We start from the raw sequence: 18,388 nt of genomic DNA, 5'->3' as shown, positions 1-18,388 counted from the left end.
GGGTTATTCCGCCGAGGAAACAAACCTTTTTTTAAGGAGGTTTGCCTATTGAGGAGGTAGTGACAATAAGCGCTAAAGCAATAACAGGTGCTGCCATCTTCGTAACCATGTTACGGCTGCTCATCTTCAGTCACTAGATTCACCCCAATATGGTAATTAGCCACGAAAAAATGAAAACAAGCAATGGGAATTTTAAAAACACCGCCATTTTGCTTTATCTTTGTGTTATTATGGAAATATTGTCCTTCCCATTCCTTTGCACGTTCACAACATCTCAAAACACGATCCAACAACATTGCAAGATGTTGCGTTCAAATTTTGCGTGCGTCTGACCAGGCCTTAACTCTAACCACTGGAATATCGTGGGCTCACATGAATGTTACCTAGTACTCATGCTTTCCCATCGGGTGTGGGTTGAGCATTTTGCTGCTGTGCCCCTGCCGACAATTTCCCGGCGAACAGTTGTACAAATTGGGAGAACACTGCGCCACGTTACTTCAGACCATGTGAGCGCCCGATATCCGAACCCTAGACCAAAAGGTCCGACGAAACAAAGGCAATATGTCAACACAACATCTTGCGACATTGTTACGAGCAATGTGTTGCACACGTTTGACCACCCTGTGGCAACATACCGAAAGATTTTGGATGGTGTTGGATCAAGTTTGAAAATGGTCAAACTTTTGTTGAAACAGTTTTGGATCTTTCAAGATGTGGCGCGCGTTTGTCCAGCTCCTTCACAACATCTCAAAACACGATCCAACAATGTTGCAAGATGTTGCGTTCAAATTTTGCGTGCGTCTGACCGGGCCTTAACTCTAACCACTGGAATATCGTGGGCTCACATGAATGTTACTTAGTCCTCATGCTTTCCCATCGGGTGTGGGTTGAGCAAACTCAACTAACTTTGATACCCAGTGGAGTCGAAGAACCGAAGCAAAGGAGGTTTTGAGATTCCTTTGGCAACAAACTCGTAGTTAAGTTTCTTCCCACTTGAGGACACAGACTGCGGGAATGAGTTAAGTTTCGTCTCCTTACAAGGCTGCGATTCACGCAAGAAGGTATTCACTTCTGGCTTCGTGCAGAAACCGAAACCACAATGGCAGCTGGCCAGAATCTCCCAGAACTTGGCGGCTATGATTTAAAATTTACAAGTGAAGTTCCCGATGATTTCCGATGTCCTGTGTGTCAGTTGCCAATGAGAGATCCTAAACAGATCGAAGGATGCGGCCACAGACTTTGTACCATCTGCTTAGAGGGCCTGTTTGGGTAATGACTATTAACTTAATGGAAGAAAAATTAATCATATATCTCGCCAAAGAATATAAGGCACTGACGTATCGATTGAGCATAATATACGATATTCATAGCAACTACATCGAAGGTTAAGCAATAGAGTCATACAATCGCCGTTTTACTTCGAAGCTCATTGTGTCCGACTTATATCGAATTATGTTTGATACTAATGTAGACATGACACAAGACTTGGATCAGGCAGTAGTTTTCAATAAGCTTCTCAAGTATTCAGAAACGATACCTCGATGAAAATGACTCTTGATGTAGGAGGATACTTTCATTCGATGAATGATTTGTGTAAATTCTGATTTCGTAGGCTTCCTTCTGCGCTTCAGAAGTGCCCAATTGACAGAGAGCCACTATTGCGTGACAAGGTGATTATAGTAAGAAATGTGTTGTTTATAGGAACTCAAAATCATCACAAGATATCCATATGACAGCTAAACTTTGAGGGTAGAATATTTTAAAGCACTAGCGAATGGCAGGAGTCGCACAAGCCTATAAGCACCTTTTGACGTTCGACTGGCTTTTGCTTTGCGGCTTGCCCAGCGTGTCGCCCTGCGCAATGAAGAGTTATTCATTGGTCCGGTGATTCCTTTCACTGCTTTAATTTAACTGTTCTTCATTCAATGATCAAGATAGTAGATTTACTAAACAGTAATCGCGATTGGTTAATTTGTCTCTACTTAGGAAAGTAGATTTACAACACGATTGAGTAAATATAGGAAATGTCTTTACAATAGTAACGCTGTGAAACGCAATACACTACACACAACAATGCGGCCAGAACCGGTCTCAAACACTCACTTAAAATGCATAAAACAGAGCGTGTTAGGAGCGTTTAGTCAGAGCTGTTAAAGAAGGATCAAAGCGGCCATTCAAATCTTTGTAAGGCTTCAAACTACGACATACAACAAATTTGACCTTTTCGAAAACCGGTCTCAAATTACATACTAAAAAAACACTGATTGCGTTTGTCCCAGAGAACCATTGAATACGCGACAGATACGAACAAAAAATACTTCTAAATATCCAGAATCAATCAAATTTCATGTACCTATGGTGAAAGAAAAAAGGAACGGCCTAACTTTTACGGAACGTTCACAGTTCATCGCTTGTTGTCTGACCGCTTACTTTGTTGCAACGAGGCCATTTTAGCGAGTTCAATTTATAGGTTTCCTATTCTCAGGAGTAGGAAACCTAGAAAGGGTGTCTACAAAACGAAGACCAAAACCTAGAAAAGGAGAACTCACTGAGATGGGTTCTTCCTAATTTAAACATTGTAGAACGTGAGTAAGTCTTAAATACCACACGGAATTACTTATCAGGGTCTACGTTTCCTTTGTCAATAAATGTAACAATTTTTGAAACTCTAAGATCAGATTGGAATAGAATAGATAGATCGTAGAACGGAACGTGTAATGCTGAATTGTCTACAATAAAGCCTGAATCAAGTGAAAGTGTACAGTCCAAGATTACTGAACCAGAGTGTGCAGAATTCTCAGTAACGTAAGTGGGAAATTCGGCGAAAACGATTCTCATCATAAACATCCACCTAAAATATAATTAATAGTGACAAGATATCTCATCTGAACATTAATGAAGTCGAAAGCGATGAAGTCAGTAGATTAAGATGGCTACCGGTCTCGCTATCTCCAACGGTGATCATGAAGAGAGGTTCTCGGTTCCATCTTGTGCCTCTGGTTTCTTATCAGTGAAACGAAATGACAAATATTGAAGATTATTAACTTAAGTGCTTAGTGGCTCTGAAATAATCTTTTGTTACTCACTTATTAATGGAAGTCAGGATGATGACTAGCTTATGTGCCTTGGCCAAAAAAATCATGAAGTAAATAACGAACCACTTATTTTGATACCTTCTTATCTTCGATAACAGATATTTGTAGATAACGCTTGTCGGCGCCAAATTCTGGATCTCACTGTGAAGTGCTCATTCGATAAGTGTCCATGGACAGGAGAGCTGCGTGTTATGGAGGTATTTACATCTACAATTTGTTTCAAAACATTCGGGGTATTCTACACCTTATTACTCTATCAATGCTGTTGGTCATACATATTAAGTCTATTTTTATTTATACTATCATCATTATTATTAATATTAATGTTGCTATTGCTGTTGTTGCCGTTGCTCTTACCACGGAATATTCCCAGCTTTTTAAATCGTACCATGGGCCTCTCGTGGCGTCATCACCTTCTGTTTCACAGCTCATTCTGATTCCCTTTTAAGCTTGTTCCTTCGTATCTCACTTTAGTGGTGAGAGGATCTTTGTTTGCAGAAGCTGCTTGTTATCCTCTGTAATTTGATATTACGGAGACCTCTCCCTTCCCTCTTCACTGAAATTTTCTAAACAATATACGATGCATGATGCTTTCTTATAAAATTCTTGTAGGAAACATTTCGCTAATTTTTTCATTCGCCCCAAGAGATACGCATTCTTGTGACTACTTGCGTTAATCTCAACATCTATTCTGTCTTCATTACAAATCTTGATTTGAAGAATCGTTGATCGGAATGCTGACTTAGAGAGGTACAATGTCCAAACGCAGTCCGTTAAAAGTTACTGATTGAGTTGCTTTACTGATCTCAGTTTTTATCGAATTTCTTGTTATTTGATACTGAAATGTTGATTTTTAGAGACATCAGTCAGAATGCCCATTCGAAGTGGTGAAGTGTCCCAATCAAGGATGCAAGGAAAGCTTCACTAGAAATGACATGAACAATCATATGGAATTTGATTGTCCCTGGAGGGAAATAAACTGTGATTATTGTCGAGAAATTGTAATCAAGAAAAACGAGCAGGTTTGTTATCATACTTCTGTGTCGAAGAAACACTAAACGAGATGTAGATGTAGGGTTCAAAACAGAAACTCAAATTGTACTATTTAGACCAAATTCATCTCTTTGATGAGAACAACTCCAAACAGAAAGTATTAAGGTACTTCGCAGTAAGAACAAAAATTGGACATGCATGGGACAAATTTGCCTACATTGCTCAGTTAATTTGGTCATTAACTATAAAAGATGTAAAATCCTTACGATATCTGGTCGTTTTGGGATTCATTGTTTTATCATGGAATGCCGGTACAATCCTAGCTGAATGAGTTGACTGTAATCGGATCCTTTTGTTTACGCAAAGACTTTTGGGATCACGAACGGACAAACAATGCAAGTTGCCAAAAGGGAATAGATTGCAAAAGGTTGTTTCAACGTCCGAAAAAGTAAAATTTCGGAGAAAGATAATCGCTTTTTCGCCACTGTTTTTTCAAAAATGGACTCAGAAAATGTTGATTCGAGGGAAGCGCAAGTTTTTGTTTGAATAACTATGAGATACATTATGAAATCGACCGATAAAGTTCTCCCCTTGCTTAAGGTTTATTGTGAAATTGATATCGCGTAATGGTCGAAATATTACAAAATAAGCTATGCAATAACTGTCAGTATTTTTGCTGTATTATTTAAATAATTTCTAAATATTTTTCAAATAACAACCAACCTTTTTTTTTTCTATTTCCTTTAGGAACATTTTGGTACCTGCCCAAAGTTCCCTGTTCCATGTACTAACAATTGCGATTTGAAAGTCATTCCACGAGAAAAGGTAACCACATTTCCAAGTGTATACTTAAAGCTCTAAACCATTACGAGCAACAATTTGAGGAGCTCACTGACCAAGGTTTTCTCTCAATTCGGGAGATAAACACGTAGTAAATCGACCTGAGAGATTATTCTTAAAATATATTAAAGTTCACATGGCAACCAGGCGGACAATCAGACTTGGTTTGATGCCGCTCTGGTTTAAAGATTTGATGAATGTAACCGTGAAGTTACAATTCATAGACCCAACGTTTCGACACTTCTGTGTAGTGCCTTCATCAGGTTTAGTTTTATTTGAGTGATTCCGCTTTAAGAGACCATTCGATACAGGTGAAAGATGATAAAAACAAGCCGTTGGAATTTGGTCGAAGGTGACCATGGCCGCTTAATAGAGGGGAAAATTAGAGTACTTTAGGGGAAACATTTCAAGACTTTGACAACCGTTCACTTAACACAAGGTGACAGCTTAGTGTGTGTACGCTACCAGGTGTATTTAAAGTACAACGTGACCTTCTCTTTGTGGTAGCTTGTTTGGCTGTCTAGCTATACAATGTGGCCTAGTTCTCTTCCGTTCGTGAAAGAGTAAAACCCGAGGAAAAGTTTTAATTTGAGAACAATTTTTCCCCCGCAGTAGTGTGATTTTCTCCCACGGAAGACTACTTATTTTGTTTTTGCTGTTTAGCTTAAGGTTCACATTCGTGATGACTGTCCTTCAACTGAGGTTCATTGTGAATACAAGAACCTAGGATGTGGAGAAGTGGTATGATCTGGCTCGTCTGTTTTAAGATATATTTTCGTCGGCATAAGACATAACTAAGCAAGTGCAAATAATCACAGGTTTTGAATTATACTGATTTATCTTTAGTATACAGTTGAAATAATGACATGCAGCGAGGATAATGTTTGGTAGGTTAATCCTGCGATGAAGATGTGTGGGGGAAAGGAGGGATCATGGGGAGCATTGCTCGTAATTCGGTGATGTTCTCATCAAATGACGCTTTTAACCCTTTAACTCTCAAGATCTGATAGTTAATTCTTCCCCCTGGCCGATGATATTCAATTACTTATAAATTAGTTAAGAGAATTTGGTGTTAGATCAATATAATAACGTCCACCTCATAAGCTTGATTATTCTCATCGCCCAATTGCTGAATAATTTACAGATACTATAGAAAGAAATTAGATGTTAATCACTTCTGAGAGTTAAAGGGTTAATCACATTTAATATATCTCAGGCAGTGGAGAATTTGAAAGGTGCACATACGGATAATCAAATTTCTCAAAGTGTCTCTTGGCTCCAAAAAACTCTCCGCACTCTTATTAGTGACCAGTGTGCCCTAGATAATAGGTGACAATGCATGAGGGAGCAGTTCAAAAAGATTCAACAACATAATTTCATTTTCCAAGAGTTATCATGACGAATAGATTTTTGACAGGGTATAAGGCTGAATGTTTTCTCAATCAAAATTGGCCTATTAACCTGAAAAACCATGTAAGACTGTAAATTTCTTCTGTAGAACCTCTGTGTAGAGGTTGCCAAAAGAAAAAAAAAAACTTATAGAAACATTTCGAAACCGACAAAGTCAACTTCGCAATACATAACAGCTATCTCGCACTTTTTTAAGAATTCGAATCTGAGGTACATTTATCGAGTGTTTGACTGATTTTATTTCTGCGTTGCAGTTTCCAAGAAGAAGCGCTAAATCTCACTTGGAGTTACAAGTCGAACACCATTTAGACCTTGCTCTTCGTGGGCTAGAGGCGACTCAGCTTCAAGTGGAGGTTCTTCTCGGTGTTGTTAAGGATCAGTCACAACAGATCGAAGGATTAAAGTCAAAATATACAGATCTCACACGACAAATTGAAATGCAAACGTCGAAAGATGAAAATCAATTACAACAGATTAACCGATTGACAGCCACAGTTCAAAGTCAAGCACAGCAGATTAAGCAACTGACGACCAATGCTAAAGATCAGGCAGAGGGGATTGAAGAACTTCAGTCGATGAATAATTTTCTGTCACAACAGATAGAGGAACTCATGATTGACAAAGGCAAGGTTGAGCACCAGAAGCAGAATACAAAAGTAAGCAGAGAGCTTCAGCCGGGGGAGCGGTTGCTCGAGTCACCGAGTGGCCATGGTTTTCGTGTCCCAGTATTTCACAGAAAATTAGAAACAGGTAAAAGACACAACATATAGAGAGAATCATTTTATCTGCTATTAATAGAAGTAAAATTGCATATTTGGCAACGAGATTTACTTACGACTTTCCTCTAATTTCTTTTGCTTCTTTTCTTTCGTTTCTCTTTGTTTTGCTTTTTTTGTTTGCTCTCTCTGCTTATATGTTTTGTGCTTTTGTTTCATTTGTTTTGTGTTGTTTGTTTTTTTTTTGTCGTTTTTTTTTGGTATGATAACTCACAAAACTAATTCCGCATTTCGAAGACAGATGGGGTAGGTGGAGAAAAGTGGAGGAGGAGGCCATCACGACATAGCTTTAAAAGAACGTTTTACATAGAGTATGAAGCGAGCGGAAAGTATTTGTAAGGTGTAATAGGGGTGATGTACATGCGTGACTCTTTTAGGACGTGATAAGTTCGAGGGCCACAAAGCACCATCAAGAACTCGTACATGTAACGTTCGAAAAATAACACGCAGCAATTGCAAGTATTATCAAACACTTTGGTATACCTCAAGGCTCTATATTAGTCTCCATAATAATATATATGAGAAAATTACGTTCAAGTGCTCTGGCTAAAAACGAACGCATTTTTCATGTTGTAAAATAAGTTGCAGCCATTCATCGTGATAAAATGCAAGTCAAAAGAGAAATATAATCGTTTGTCTCACGATGTGGTCACTTCTGATGTGGTTCGCGACGTTTCGACAGCATACTGCTAGTCTTTTTCAAGCGATGATGCAAATGAGTACCCGTCACTTATACGCTGTTGTGCTCAGCTGTGATTGGATGGGATTTCACGATTGTGATTGGTGCATCTTTCGGATCAGTTTCCCTTCGTGGTCGGCTGCCGCACGGCCCTCCCGCAGTTGTGTTTTTTGATCGTCGGCATCCACGCTTCTGGGATTTTAGTTCCATTGTCCCTGTTGATATTTTTAGGGTGAAGTCGTCCGTGAATTGCTTCTTTTACCCTGTGTGTGTGTGTGTGTGTGTGTAGAGGTGGGGATCACGATCAATAAACTTCACTTCGTTCTAGAACGGGCGGTGTCCAGTGTTGTGGGTGTGCTCTGAGACTGTGGAGGACTGCTTCGTAGCGAGCCGGATATCCCTGTGGTGTTCCTATCATGTAACATTAGTGCATGGTTAACTCGAGAGTGCAAATTACAAATAGCGCAGGTGTGCCAAATTTCGTCTGTCTTGACTTTCTGTGATGCGCTTTTTATGTACATTACTAAAAAGTAACAACTTGATTTCTCGAGCAATTTGGTGTCAGTAAGCACTTGCAAATTTCCAACGGGCTCGTGTAAGTTTATTGTCCTTTTGTTGTCAATTTTGTTGACCCACACGAAAGTTCTTGTTTTGACTAAAGCAGTCAGTAGTTGACTCAGTTGATCGGAAGCATTATGATTTAAGTACTTTGTTGTTCAAATCGAGTTTGTTCGGTTGTATTGTTCGGTTTATTTTGATCTCCCAAGGTCAGCAGCTGGCATGCCCATCCGTATCTGTCAGTAGTGAATATATAAGCATGTTCTTCAGAGTTAACTCAGAAGAGGGTGGGAAAAGAGAGAAAAGAGAGTAGAGAGAAGAATGAGAAGGGAAGACAAGGAAAATGTAGACAATGTGCAGTATAGTAGAGTCAGAATTCCGCAGTCGAAGAAGAAGTGTCCGGTGAGAATGAAAGAGATTAACCAGAGTTACACAGAATGCAAAAAAGCTTAGATGTAAGTGGAATTGTGTACTAGAGAACCGAATAATTAAAGAAAACAGTAAAAGACGGCTCTCGGGAGTCTTGGTGCCTTTCGCCGGGTGTTGTGTGCTCAATAGCTAGTTCCCCCCCCCTAATATCTAATAGTGTAACATACTTGGTGGAGGATTTAGTCGTAACACCTATTAACACCAAATTGCGCTCGAAATCATGTTATTATCTACTTACTCAAGACAACATCGATTATCGATGAATTTAAGAGAGACGAATACTGCCTTACATCAAATTGAGATCAGCAAAAAGTATGTAAGGTTTTTTCCATTCTACAGTTGTTGAAGTCCCGTTCTATATCTTCATGTAAAACCAACCTTATCAAGGGGCAGAAAACAAACCGCTGGAGTGCATTCAAATGAAAGAATTGCCATAACATCTTACGTGGCATAACATTTTAAGATCTCTGTCGTCTGCCTGCCACAGCTCTTAAGCTGAATGGAGAATTCAACCCCTTTCTATCTAAAGAAAGTGCTTGAACTGAACAACATTTCTTGTCATGGTTAGACTGCGGTGATCTGATCTTTAATCAGGAAAATATGTGAACTTTATCGAACCTTTACTGAAGCTTGGATGGTTACCAACGAGTGAACGATGACATTCCGATTTATTAAAGCCACTCCCACCATTGGCCGAAATACAAACCAACCAAAACCTAGCGCTCAAATTCTACTTCAAACTGCACAAAAACGATCGAGGGCCGATGATCCTCACTACAGCTCGAGCAAGCGATCGAGATTAGTAAGAACTTATTATGTGGCACTCGAACCAAACTTGTTTATTTTAAATTTGCCGACTTTCGAGAGCGAAAATTCACGGCTCAAAACCGTAACTAGGCAAGAACCAATCAGAACACTTGGATTTACCTCGACTAAGTTTCCATATAATAAACCATCATTATTATTATTATTATTTATTATCATCATCTCCTTTATTATTGTTACTATTGTTATTTTCATTCTTGTTTTTCCTCTGCCACAGTCATCAAAATTACTTTTTTCTCATTGTATTCCAATCTAGATAACTGTACACAAAATCTGCGAACGGATGTCTGCGCTTCTAAACAGCTCTTAAATCAGCAATCAGGAACTGGTTCATCAAGTTGTTTCTCTAATAGATCTAAATTATCTACCAAGCCATTTGCGCCCCAAAATAGCAGTGACGTTCAGCTAGGAATGGGTGCTTTGTTTACCAGGTCACATGGGGTAATCGGCCGTGGAATAGTGAGGTACATAGGAAAACTTCCCGGTCGAAAAGACGATTATTTTGGAATTGAGTTGGGACCAGGTCAAGGTAAGAGCCCTTGTCTAACTAACTTTTAACGATTTTGACAAGCAATTACTTGTAAAAATGCAAATGCTTTGGTAAATATAATTAAAAACATCCATACGGCAGAGGCTATTGTAAATTTTGTGCTTACTGGTTTGGGATGAAACAATTAATTACGCAACTCGCAAGATATCCACACAAATGACTAATCAAACCATCATATAAGCTGGTGTATGTATCCGTTAGCAAACCTTCTGATTCATTATCAATCTGACACCAGTTTTGTTTCCTTGTGTTTTTTTAGAGGGAAATAATGATGGGAGCATTGATGGGCAGAGATTGTTTTCTTGGTAAGTAGTGCAAAACCTCCATGCTTTACATAGGTCTTATCAGAGAAGAAACAAGACCTTTTATTTTCTCTTGGTCTTGACTTTAACAGCATAATGATGCGGTGAAATTTATTTCCTTAAATTCTTGTGGAACTCCTTCTTGTGTTTGTTTCAGCGGAGGCAAAATTTAAATAAAAAAACTGTTTTGCATTGTTTTTTCCTTCTTCAGTGGAGCAAACCGAGGCGTCTTCGTTCCCTTCGGAAATATTGTCATGTTGTATCGCTAAAATATCTTTTGGCTCCTGTGCTTCGTTTCCTCGTGTAAAGAGGAAACTTCACAAATCAGGACATCAATGTATATGAGGTGTAAGAAGAGTCTTCTTGACAGAATATACCCGGTCTCTTTTTCTTAATTCGAGCTGGGTACTGTATTTAAAAAAACCTTTAAACTGACATCGTTCTTAGGGTCTCTCACCAATTTTTTTACCACCTCTCCCCCGAGGACGGGAGAGAGAGATGCTACTAGTTTCTAAAGAAATTGTTGAGTTGTGTCTGATGGCGACTGTGGAAATCGTTTTATCATCAAACCTAAGTTGAGAAAAGTAGAGCAACCGCCTTGGTAAAGTTTGGAAAGTTGAAGTACTGAGCAATAGCCTGTTTGTCTGAGAAAATGAAGAGAGACTCTTGGAACTAGGTTCGAACCTACAATTGCAAACTCCTCCAAAAGCTTTCATAATATGCAGGAATTTTCTCGTGTTTGTCTCTTTTAACATCACCTGTTCTTCGAAGTTCTCGGAAGAGATATTGAGGTCCATAAACGAGTATCCGAACATATCTCCGCACAAAATGGATGTCACCGTTTATATATATAATTTATATTCTCATTCATCCTGATACGAAATTGTGCTATTATTTTTACCCATTTTGTGTGATAACAAGAGAACATCAACTGAGTTCTCAGTTGATATTCTCTTGGTGATGTCAAATCACACATAGGATATTCTGGATTTGTTTAACACTTTCATTGTAGGCAAGCTGAATGTTGTACAACTATAAACCAACACTAGTACAACCATAGCAGAGTTTTATACCTTTGGAATATTGTGCAGTCAATTTTGTCACCTTTCCGCCAGGGCTGATGCATATTATTGTGTAAATAATTCGTCATGCTTCTCGTTATAGCAGTTTATCAGGCTAATTGTGTCAGTTTGGTTACGTTTTCACATACAGAACAGCTCTTTGGATGGTAAAATATATCCTTTGTGCGCTTCCGGTGGACAACCAGCTTATACTTATGAAACCGATGTTTTATCGAACGCAACATTATCTAACGATTTTTAGAAGTTCTTCGATTTTTGTTTCTTTCGAAGTGCATTACATCATATTCAGATATATTTTACGCTCTATAAGTAGCAAAGTCATATGTGTACATAATATACAGTACATTATATACATGTACATATATATATATACATACATACATGTATATATAAATATATATATATAAATAAATATATATATAAATAGATAAATATATATATATATACACACACATATACATGTATATAATGTACATATATAAAATAAAATCGTAGATATACTCAAAGACCGCAAATTGCATTCGCAACAAGTATGAGCACGTCGGCGTGGATGCCCTAACTGAGACAAAAATGATTAAAACCGACAGAAATTTTACTTACAGGTATAAATCCCCTTTAAGGTCTGCCGAGCATGATTCTCTCAATTTTCTTACTCCAGTATAGTGTGATGCTAAATGATTACGTCAGTAAAGCGTGATGTTAGGTTGACGGTTATAAGTTCACGTATTATTCACCAAAGTGTTAGCAGTATCCTTCTTTATTTCGTCACAATCGAATAAAGAATGTTTTATTAATCGTTTAACGCAAGTATACAGTAATTAAAAGCCTTGATAGACTGCTGACGGAAAGAAGCAGACGGAACGATTTTAACCAATCAAGGAATCAAGAAATCATCTTACAGCAGATGAAGCGTGGGTTCCCAACGCAAAAAAGGCTTTGAGATCGGAGTCATTCCTGCGAACAGGAAAGCAATTCAGTCGAATGAAATGACATCTGCCTAGTATATTCGATCAACATATATATTTAGTGTTATGAAAAATCACTGTAAGATAAATGTCTAGAAATTTCCAGAATTCTTAGTTATACTGACGTACATACCATGGAACTTTCTGGAAAATTTTATTTAGATAAATATTTGGATATTTTATTTTATTAGATTGTTCATTTCAAGGAACTTTGAGAAAACTGCGAGTTTGTCTCGGTGGTGAGCTAAGTGTAGTATACTAGGACAGCGGTTGTTTATGTAAAAGTATACATCCGGGAAAGTGTGAGCGCGGGAAGATTATTAAAGAAACGTGTACTGTGTGTACTGTTGTTGTTCGCCTTCGTGGCTGCCTTTTGTGGCATACTTCTTCATTTTTAGACACTACAAATTGGCGACGAGGATGGCGAATTCAGTAGAAAGGGCGCTTCCACCTCTAGATTTAACAGGGTCTTCCTCTCAGGTCGCGGAACGATGGCGACAGTGGAAACGATCGTATCAGTATTACATCGATGGCAAGGGAATTACGAATCCTTCTCGGAAAACAGCTCAGTTACTTCATTTAGCAGGTATGGAAGTACAAGATATTTACGAAGATATTCCAGATCCTGGACCACTGAATGCTAACGAGGATAATGAGTATGTGGTGTGTCTGCGAAAGTTGGATGCTCATTTTCGAGCCGAGGACAATGTACCGTACGAGCGTCATGTCTTTCGTCAACTTACGCCGACAAAGGGAGAGACCGCCGATAAGTTCATGGTTCGTTTACGTAAACAAGCTCGTCATTGTAATTTTGGTCCAACTTTGGAAGAAAATTTACGGGATCAATTGATTGAAAAGTTGCCTAATGTTGAGCTAAAGAAGAAGCTATTGGAAGTCGTTAATATTACTCTGCAAGCAGCAATGGATAAAGTTCGAAAGTGGGAAGCCTCACACGAGCAGGCAGGTCAAATGGTCATGCCAGGCCAAGAACCTGGAGCAGGTACTCATGCAGTTGAAGAACGTCCTGGGCGTGGAGACAAAAGGAAAAGCGTTTGTTTCAACTGTGGTAAAGAAGGTCATTTTGCCCAAAGTACAAATTGTCCCGCCCGAGGTCGCAAGTGCAGCAAGTGTGGTAAATATGGTCATTATGCCAGCTGTTGCAAAGGGGGAAGGAACTCGAAGCCTGGAAAACAAGGTAACAACCAACAACGGGGAGGCAGACAGCAGCGTCATGGTAAGGGGAGACAGGCAAATCATGTTGAGGGTCATTGTAACGAGTCAGGTGAGGATGACAGTTGTGCTTTTACTATAGAAGAACAGACATGTGCTATGTCAAATTCCTCTGAACCCGTCATCTCAGTGAAGATTGGTGGAATCAGCAGAGATGTGTTGATTGATTCAGGTTCTGCAAGTAACCTCATTAGTAAAGATACACTGCAGGAACTTAAGTATCAGGGGCTCAAGATTGAATTAAAACCTTGTCTGAAGAGATTGTATGCTTATGGGGGTCGAGAGCTTAAAATTGAGGGCCAGTTTCAGACAGAAGTTTCCGTACCCAAAACAAAGGTTGTGGCAGATTTCATTGTTGTTGAATCCGGGCGTTGTTTGCTGGGATATTCGTCCGCCACAGATCTTGGAATCCTTCGTGTGGATCTCTCGGGAACTCTTGGGACAGGAGACTGTAACACTGTTGATGGTACCTTCGTGGGAGGACTCAAAGCAAAATACCCCAGTGTATTCCAGGGAATTGGAAAGCTTAAAGATTATCAGTTGAAGCTACACATTGACCCCAGTGTAACTCCAGTCGTTCAAAAAATGCGACGAGTACCTTTTTCTGTAAAGGACAAAGTAACTGCCAAGGTTAACGAACTCCTTGAAAAGGACATAATTGAGAAAGTCGAGGGGCCTACGGTGTGGGTAAGCCCAGTCGTTGTTGCTCCTAAACCGTCCGGGGACATAAGGTTGTGTGTCGACATGCGGAGAGCCAACGAGGCCATTATTCGGGAAAGATTGCCCATACCAACCATAGATGAAGTCCTTGAAAGTCTTAATGGGAGTGGTGTTTTCTCGAAGTTAGATTTAAGGTGGGGTTTTCACCAAATTGAGCTGGATCCTGATTCAAGGGATATCACTGCTTTTGCCACCCATGATGGTATATTCCGCTACAAACGTTTGAGTTTCGGTGTAAATGCCGCACCAGAGAAGTACCAGCATATCATCACCCAGTCAATGGCAGGTCTACAAGGGGTGTCAAACATAGCAGATGATCTTATCGTTCATGGTCGAGACACTGAAGAACATGATAAGAACTTACACAGTGTGTTGCAACGTCTTAGTGAGAAGCAGCTGACTTTGAATGCTGAAAAATGCACTTTCCGAATGACTAAAGTGGTATTCATGGGTCTTTTGCTGAGTAAGCATGGCATCGGCCCAACGGAGGAAAAAGTCAGAGCTGTTGCAGAGGCAAGTCAGCCTCAGACACCCTCAGAAGTCCGTAGCTTCTTGGGGCTCGTTGGATTCAGTGCCAGGTTTATACCCGATTTTGCTACCACTGCTGATCCCCTCAGAAAACTTGCAAGAAAAGGGGAACCGTTCGTTTGGGGCAAGGAGCAGGAGCAGTCGTTTCAGAGATTGAAGAGTCAAGTTGCAAGTGCACCAGTCCTAGCTTACTTCGATAAGGACACACCCACCCGTGTTATTGCTGATGCAAGTCCTGTTGGACTTGGCGCCGTGTTGGTGCAAGAAAAGAATGGGGAAAGCCGTGCCATCTGTTATGCTAGTCGTAGTTTAAGTCAAGTGGAGCGTCGTTATAGTCAGACAGAAAAGGAAGCACTAGCCTTAGTCTGGGCTTGTGAACGCTTCCACCTCTACTTGTACGGGCTTCCACAGTTTGATCTGGTGACAGACCATGAAGCACTTAAAGTCATCTATTCCAGGAAGTCTAAACCTTCAGCCAGAATAGAGCGCTGGGTACTGCGTTTACAACCGTACAACTATCAAGTTTGCTATGTGCCTTCAAGAAAAAACATCGCAGATGCCCTTTCCCGACTGACGAAGATACCGGCGTCAGACAATTCCGCGGAAGATGATGGATATGTACGCGCGATAGCTCTACATGCTGTCCCCGCTGCATTGAGAATCAAAGAGATTGAACAAGTCTCAGCACAAGACTCTGAGTTGCAAGCACTCAGAAATTGTCTCATCGAAGGGAAATGGGACAATGCCCCCAAGCAGTATTTGCCAGTGCGCAATGAGTTGACTTTTATTGGCCATGTAATTCTCCGGGGGACAAGAATTGTTATACCCCAAGCACTTCGCAAGAGAGTCGTTAGTTTGGCACACGAGGGGCACCAAGGAGTCACAAAGACAAAGGAGAGACTTAGAACAAAAGTCTGGTGGCCTGCTATGGATCGTGATGCCGAGAAAAGATGTGCAGAGTGTTACGGGTGCCAGATGGTTACAAAGAACGTTCCACCCCCACCATTGAAGTCAACACCGTTACCCAACAAACCATGGGAAGAAGTAGCTGTGGATCTAATGGGTCCGTTACCTTCTGGAGAACACTTGTTAGTTCTCGTTGATTATTACAGCCGGTGGATAGAAGTTGATGTTATCCGAACAACTTCCAGCAAAACCATCATTCATTGCTTGGATGCCCAATTTGCAAGACATGGGTTGCCTAAAGGTCTGCGTACCGACAATGGCTCAAATCTTGTATCCAAAGAAGTAGAAGATTACCTGAATGAAATGGGGATTGAACACCGTTACACAACACCTCTATGGCCAAGAGCTAATGGCGAGGTAGAGAGGCAAAACAGGTCGCTTCTTAAGTCCATGAGAGCAGCCCATGCAGAAGGACAGAATTGGAGAGAGGAGCTAAACAGGTTTCTTTTGGCGTACAGGTCCACGCCACATTCAACCACAGGAAAGAGTCCCGCCGAGTTATTGTTTAGGAGAAAGCTAACAACTAAAATGCCTGAGCTAGTCAACGTTGAAGAGGAGGAGCTAGAAGTGAGCGACCAAGCCGTTCGTGATCGGGACAATCAGAGAAAGCAGTTTAACAAGGACTATGTGGACAAGAAGTTCCATGCCAGAGATCGAAATGTGAAAGAAGGAGACAGTGTTCTGCTTGAGAAGAAGAAAGAAAATAAGCTGTCACCTTGCTATGAGAAGGAACCATATCAGGTGATATCTCGTTATGGGGACCAGGTGGTGTTGCGATCGCCTCAAGGTGTCCAGTACAAACGCAGCCTTCAGCATATTAAGTCCTTTAATACGCCAGATCCAGAAGAACAGGAAACGCCACAACAGGACGCTAAACCACGGACTGAACCTAAGTCATTTGAGACGCCACCTGTGGCAGAGGATCAAGTACCAATGGCTGAATCACCACCAGAAGATGTACCTTCTACTGTACCTACAGCTGAGCCGCATGTGAGAAGATCCGGCAGAGTTACGAGCCGTCCAAAGGCTCTGAGTGACTACGTTCTGTACTAAAATTAGTGACATTGGCATTTTCATATTACTGTTCGTTGTTATTACATGAGTGACATTGAAACGTTGTTTTATAAGCTGAACGGCCAAGGCTATGTTTATGTTTAGCGTGATTTTTGTCTTGAACATTTGGAATCGAATTGAACTTTTACGGTATCTAAACAAAGTGGAAGTTTGTTATGTTTCTGTCTTTCGAGGTTAACCATCTGAGCGAAGAAAGAGAGGGAATGTAGTATACTAGGACAGCGGTTGTTTATGTAAAAGTATACATCCGGGAAAGTGTGAGCGCGGGAAGATTATTAAAGAAACGTGTACTGTGTGTACTGTTGTTGTTCGCCTTCGTGGCTGCCTTTTGTGGCATACTTCTTCATTTTTAGACACTACACTAAGATATAAACTGTGGTGGGCTTAAGCAAGTTTATTTAGGATAATTACTGTACTTTCTTCTGGAACCGCTCCTTGTTAAGAATATTCAGTACAAATTGTTCAATAAAGTATCTGAGTTAGTTACATTGTAGTGTTTTTTTCTGTCGGTTAAATTATACCGCAACATTATGTTGGACCAATTTTTTAAAATTTGTTTTCTTTTACGGTATTCTTGTATTAAGAAATTTTGTTTGTCTGCCGGGTCTTCTTTTGTTCACCCACGGCTATCCGTCTTTGGACCCCAAGGTATTCAAATTTCGGTGACTCATTTGCAGTAGAGCTGTCCTATTAACCAGAGTGACCTTTCCAGTGGCAATTTGATTTTACAATGTAAATATGCCATACTGTTTAAGAGAGAACACGCATAGAAATGAGTTTAAACGACTAAAGCATCAACATGACCCTTGAATTAAAGCTGCGAATCTGCAGGAGATGACAAGCTAAATGATGATAAGGATAAATTTTGTCGATTTGCATGATGATTTTAAATCATGAACAAAAATGGTTTAGTCGTATAAAATCTTTCAAATACCAAAGGATAAGGTAAAGGATGCGTGCGCACGTAGTTTTGAAAATGGTTCGCTTAAGTTATCAGCCATAAGGAGGCAATTATTGTTGACCGCCTCTACCCTTCACAATGAGAAGCTCAGCAATTCTTCCTCCGGAAATCTGTGACACTGATCTCTAGTGAATGTTGCCAAAATGTTAAGCACATATTAAAAATATCTGAAACTCTTCAAACCAAAGGCTGCAAGTTGAAGCAGAGTCCCTAATCTAATCAGAGATGGCACGCTTCAACAGTCAAACCCTTACTTGATCGTCATCCATCTCTTGGCGTTGTTCGGCTTGTTTTGTGCCCCTGCAGAACTAGTTTGTTTAGTTCCTTGATCACCGGAAGTGTTTTCCTTGGCCCACTTCCGGCGATTTTTAAAAGACCCTAGAGCAGCATAAATGAACCCATTTT

At 40.1% G+C, this 18,388-nt stretch overlaps 1 protein-coding gene across 2 annotated transcripts; it reads left to right on the top strand.

Annotated features, from left to right (window-relative positions):
- The first annotated feature begins 385 nt into the window (after positions 1-385).
- On the top strand, positions 386-12,843 carry LOC149042243 (uncharacterized). 2 transcript variants are annotated; one of them, XM_089212611.1, is made up of 10 exons: positions 386-1,269; positions 1,613-1,670; positions 3,194-3,292; positions 3,953-4,117; positions 4,836-4,913; positions 5,592-5,669; positions 6,593-7,088; positions 9,862-10,134; positions 10,415-10,460; positions 12,696-12,843. In XM_089212611.1, coding segments are annotated over exons 1-10 (1,464 nt in total). In that variant the 5' UTR covers positions 386-1,099; the 3' UTR covers positions 12,697-12,843. The 2 variants fall into 2 exon arrangements, with proteins under 2 accessions (XP_089068737.1, XP_089068736.1); XM_089212610.1 differs by lacking the exon at positions 12,696-12,843 and having other exon boundaries at positions 10,415-10,552.
- Positions 12,844-18,388: the final 5,545 nt, after the last annotated feature.

This window comes from Pocillopora damicornis, chromosome 7 (genome assembly GCF_964200805.1).
Source record: "Pocillopora damicornis chromosome 7, jaPocDami1.2, whole genome shotgun sequence".
NCBI classification, from domain to species: domain Eukaryota; kingdom Metazoa; phylum Cnidaria; class Anthozoa; order Scleractinia; family Pocilloporidae; genus Pocillopora; species Pocillopora damicornis.
This window is presented reverse-complemented; position numbering and strand designations above follow the sequence as displayed.

What these genes read in the sequence shown, in the direction of transcription:
- LOC149042243 (XM_089212610.1), top strand. Translation starts at nt 1,100, where the DNA reads ATGGCAGCTGGCCAGAATCTCCCAGAACTTGGCGGCTATGATTTAAAA. An exon ending in AGCCACTATTGCGTGACAAG is followed by an intron (nt 1,671 to 3,193) that starts GTGATTATAGTA and finishes CTTCGATAACAG; the next exon opens with ATATTTGTAGATAACGCTTG. An exon ending in TCACAGAAAATTAGAAACAG is followed by an intron (nt 7,089 to 9,861) that starts GTAAAAGACACA and finishes ATTCCAATCTAG; the next exon opens with ATAACTGTACACAAAATCTG.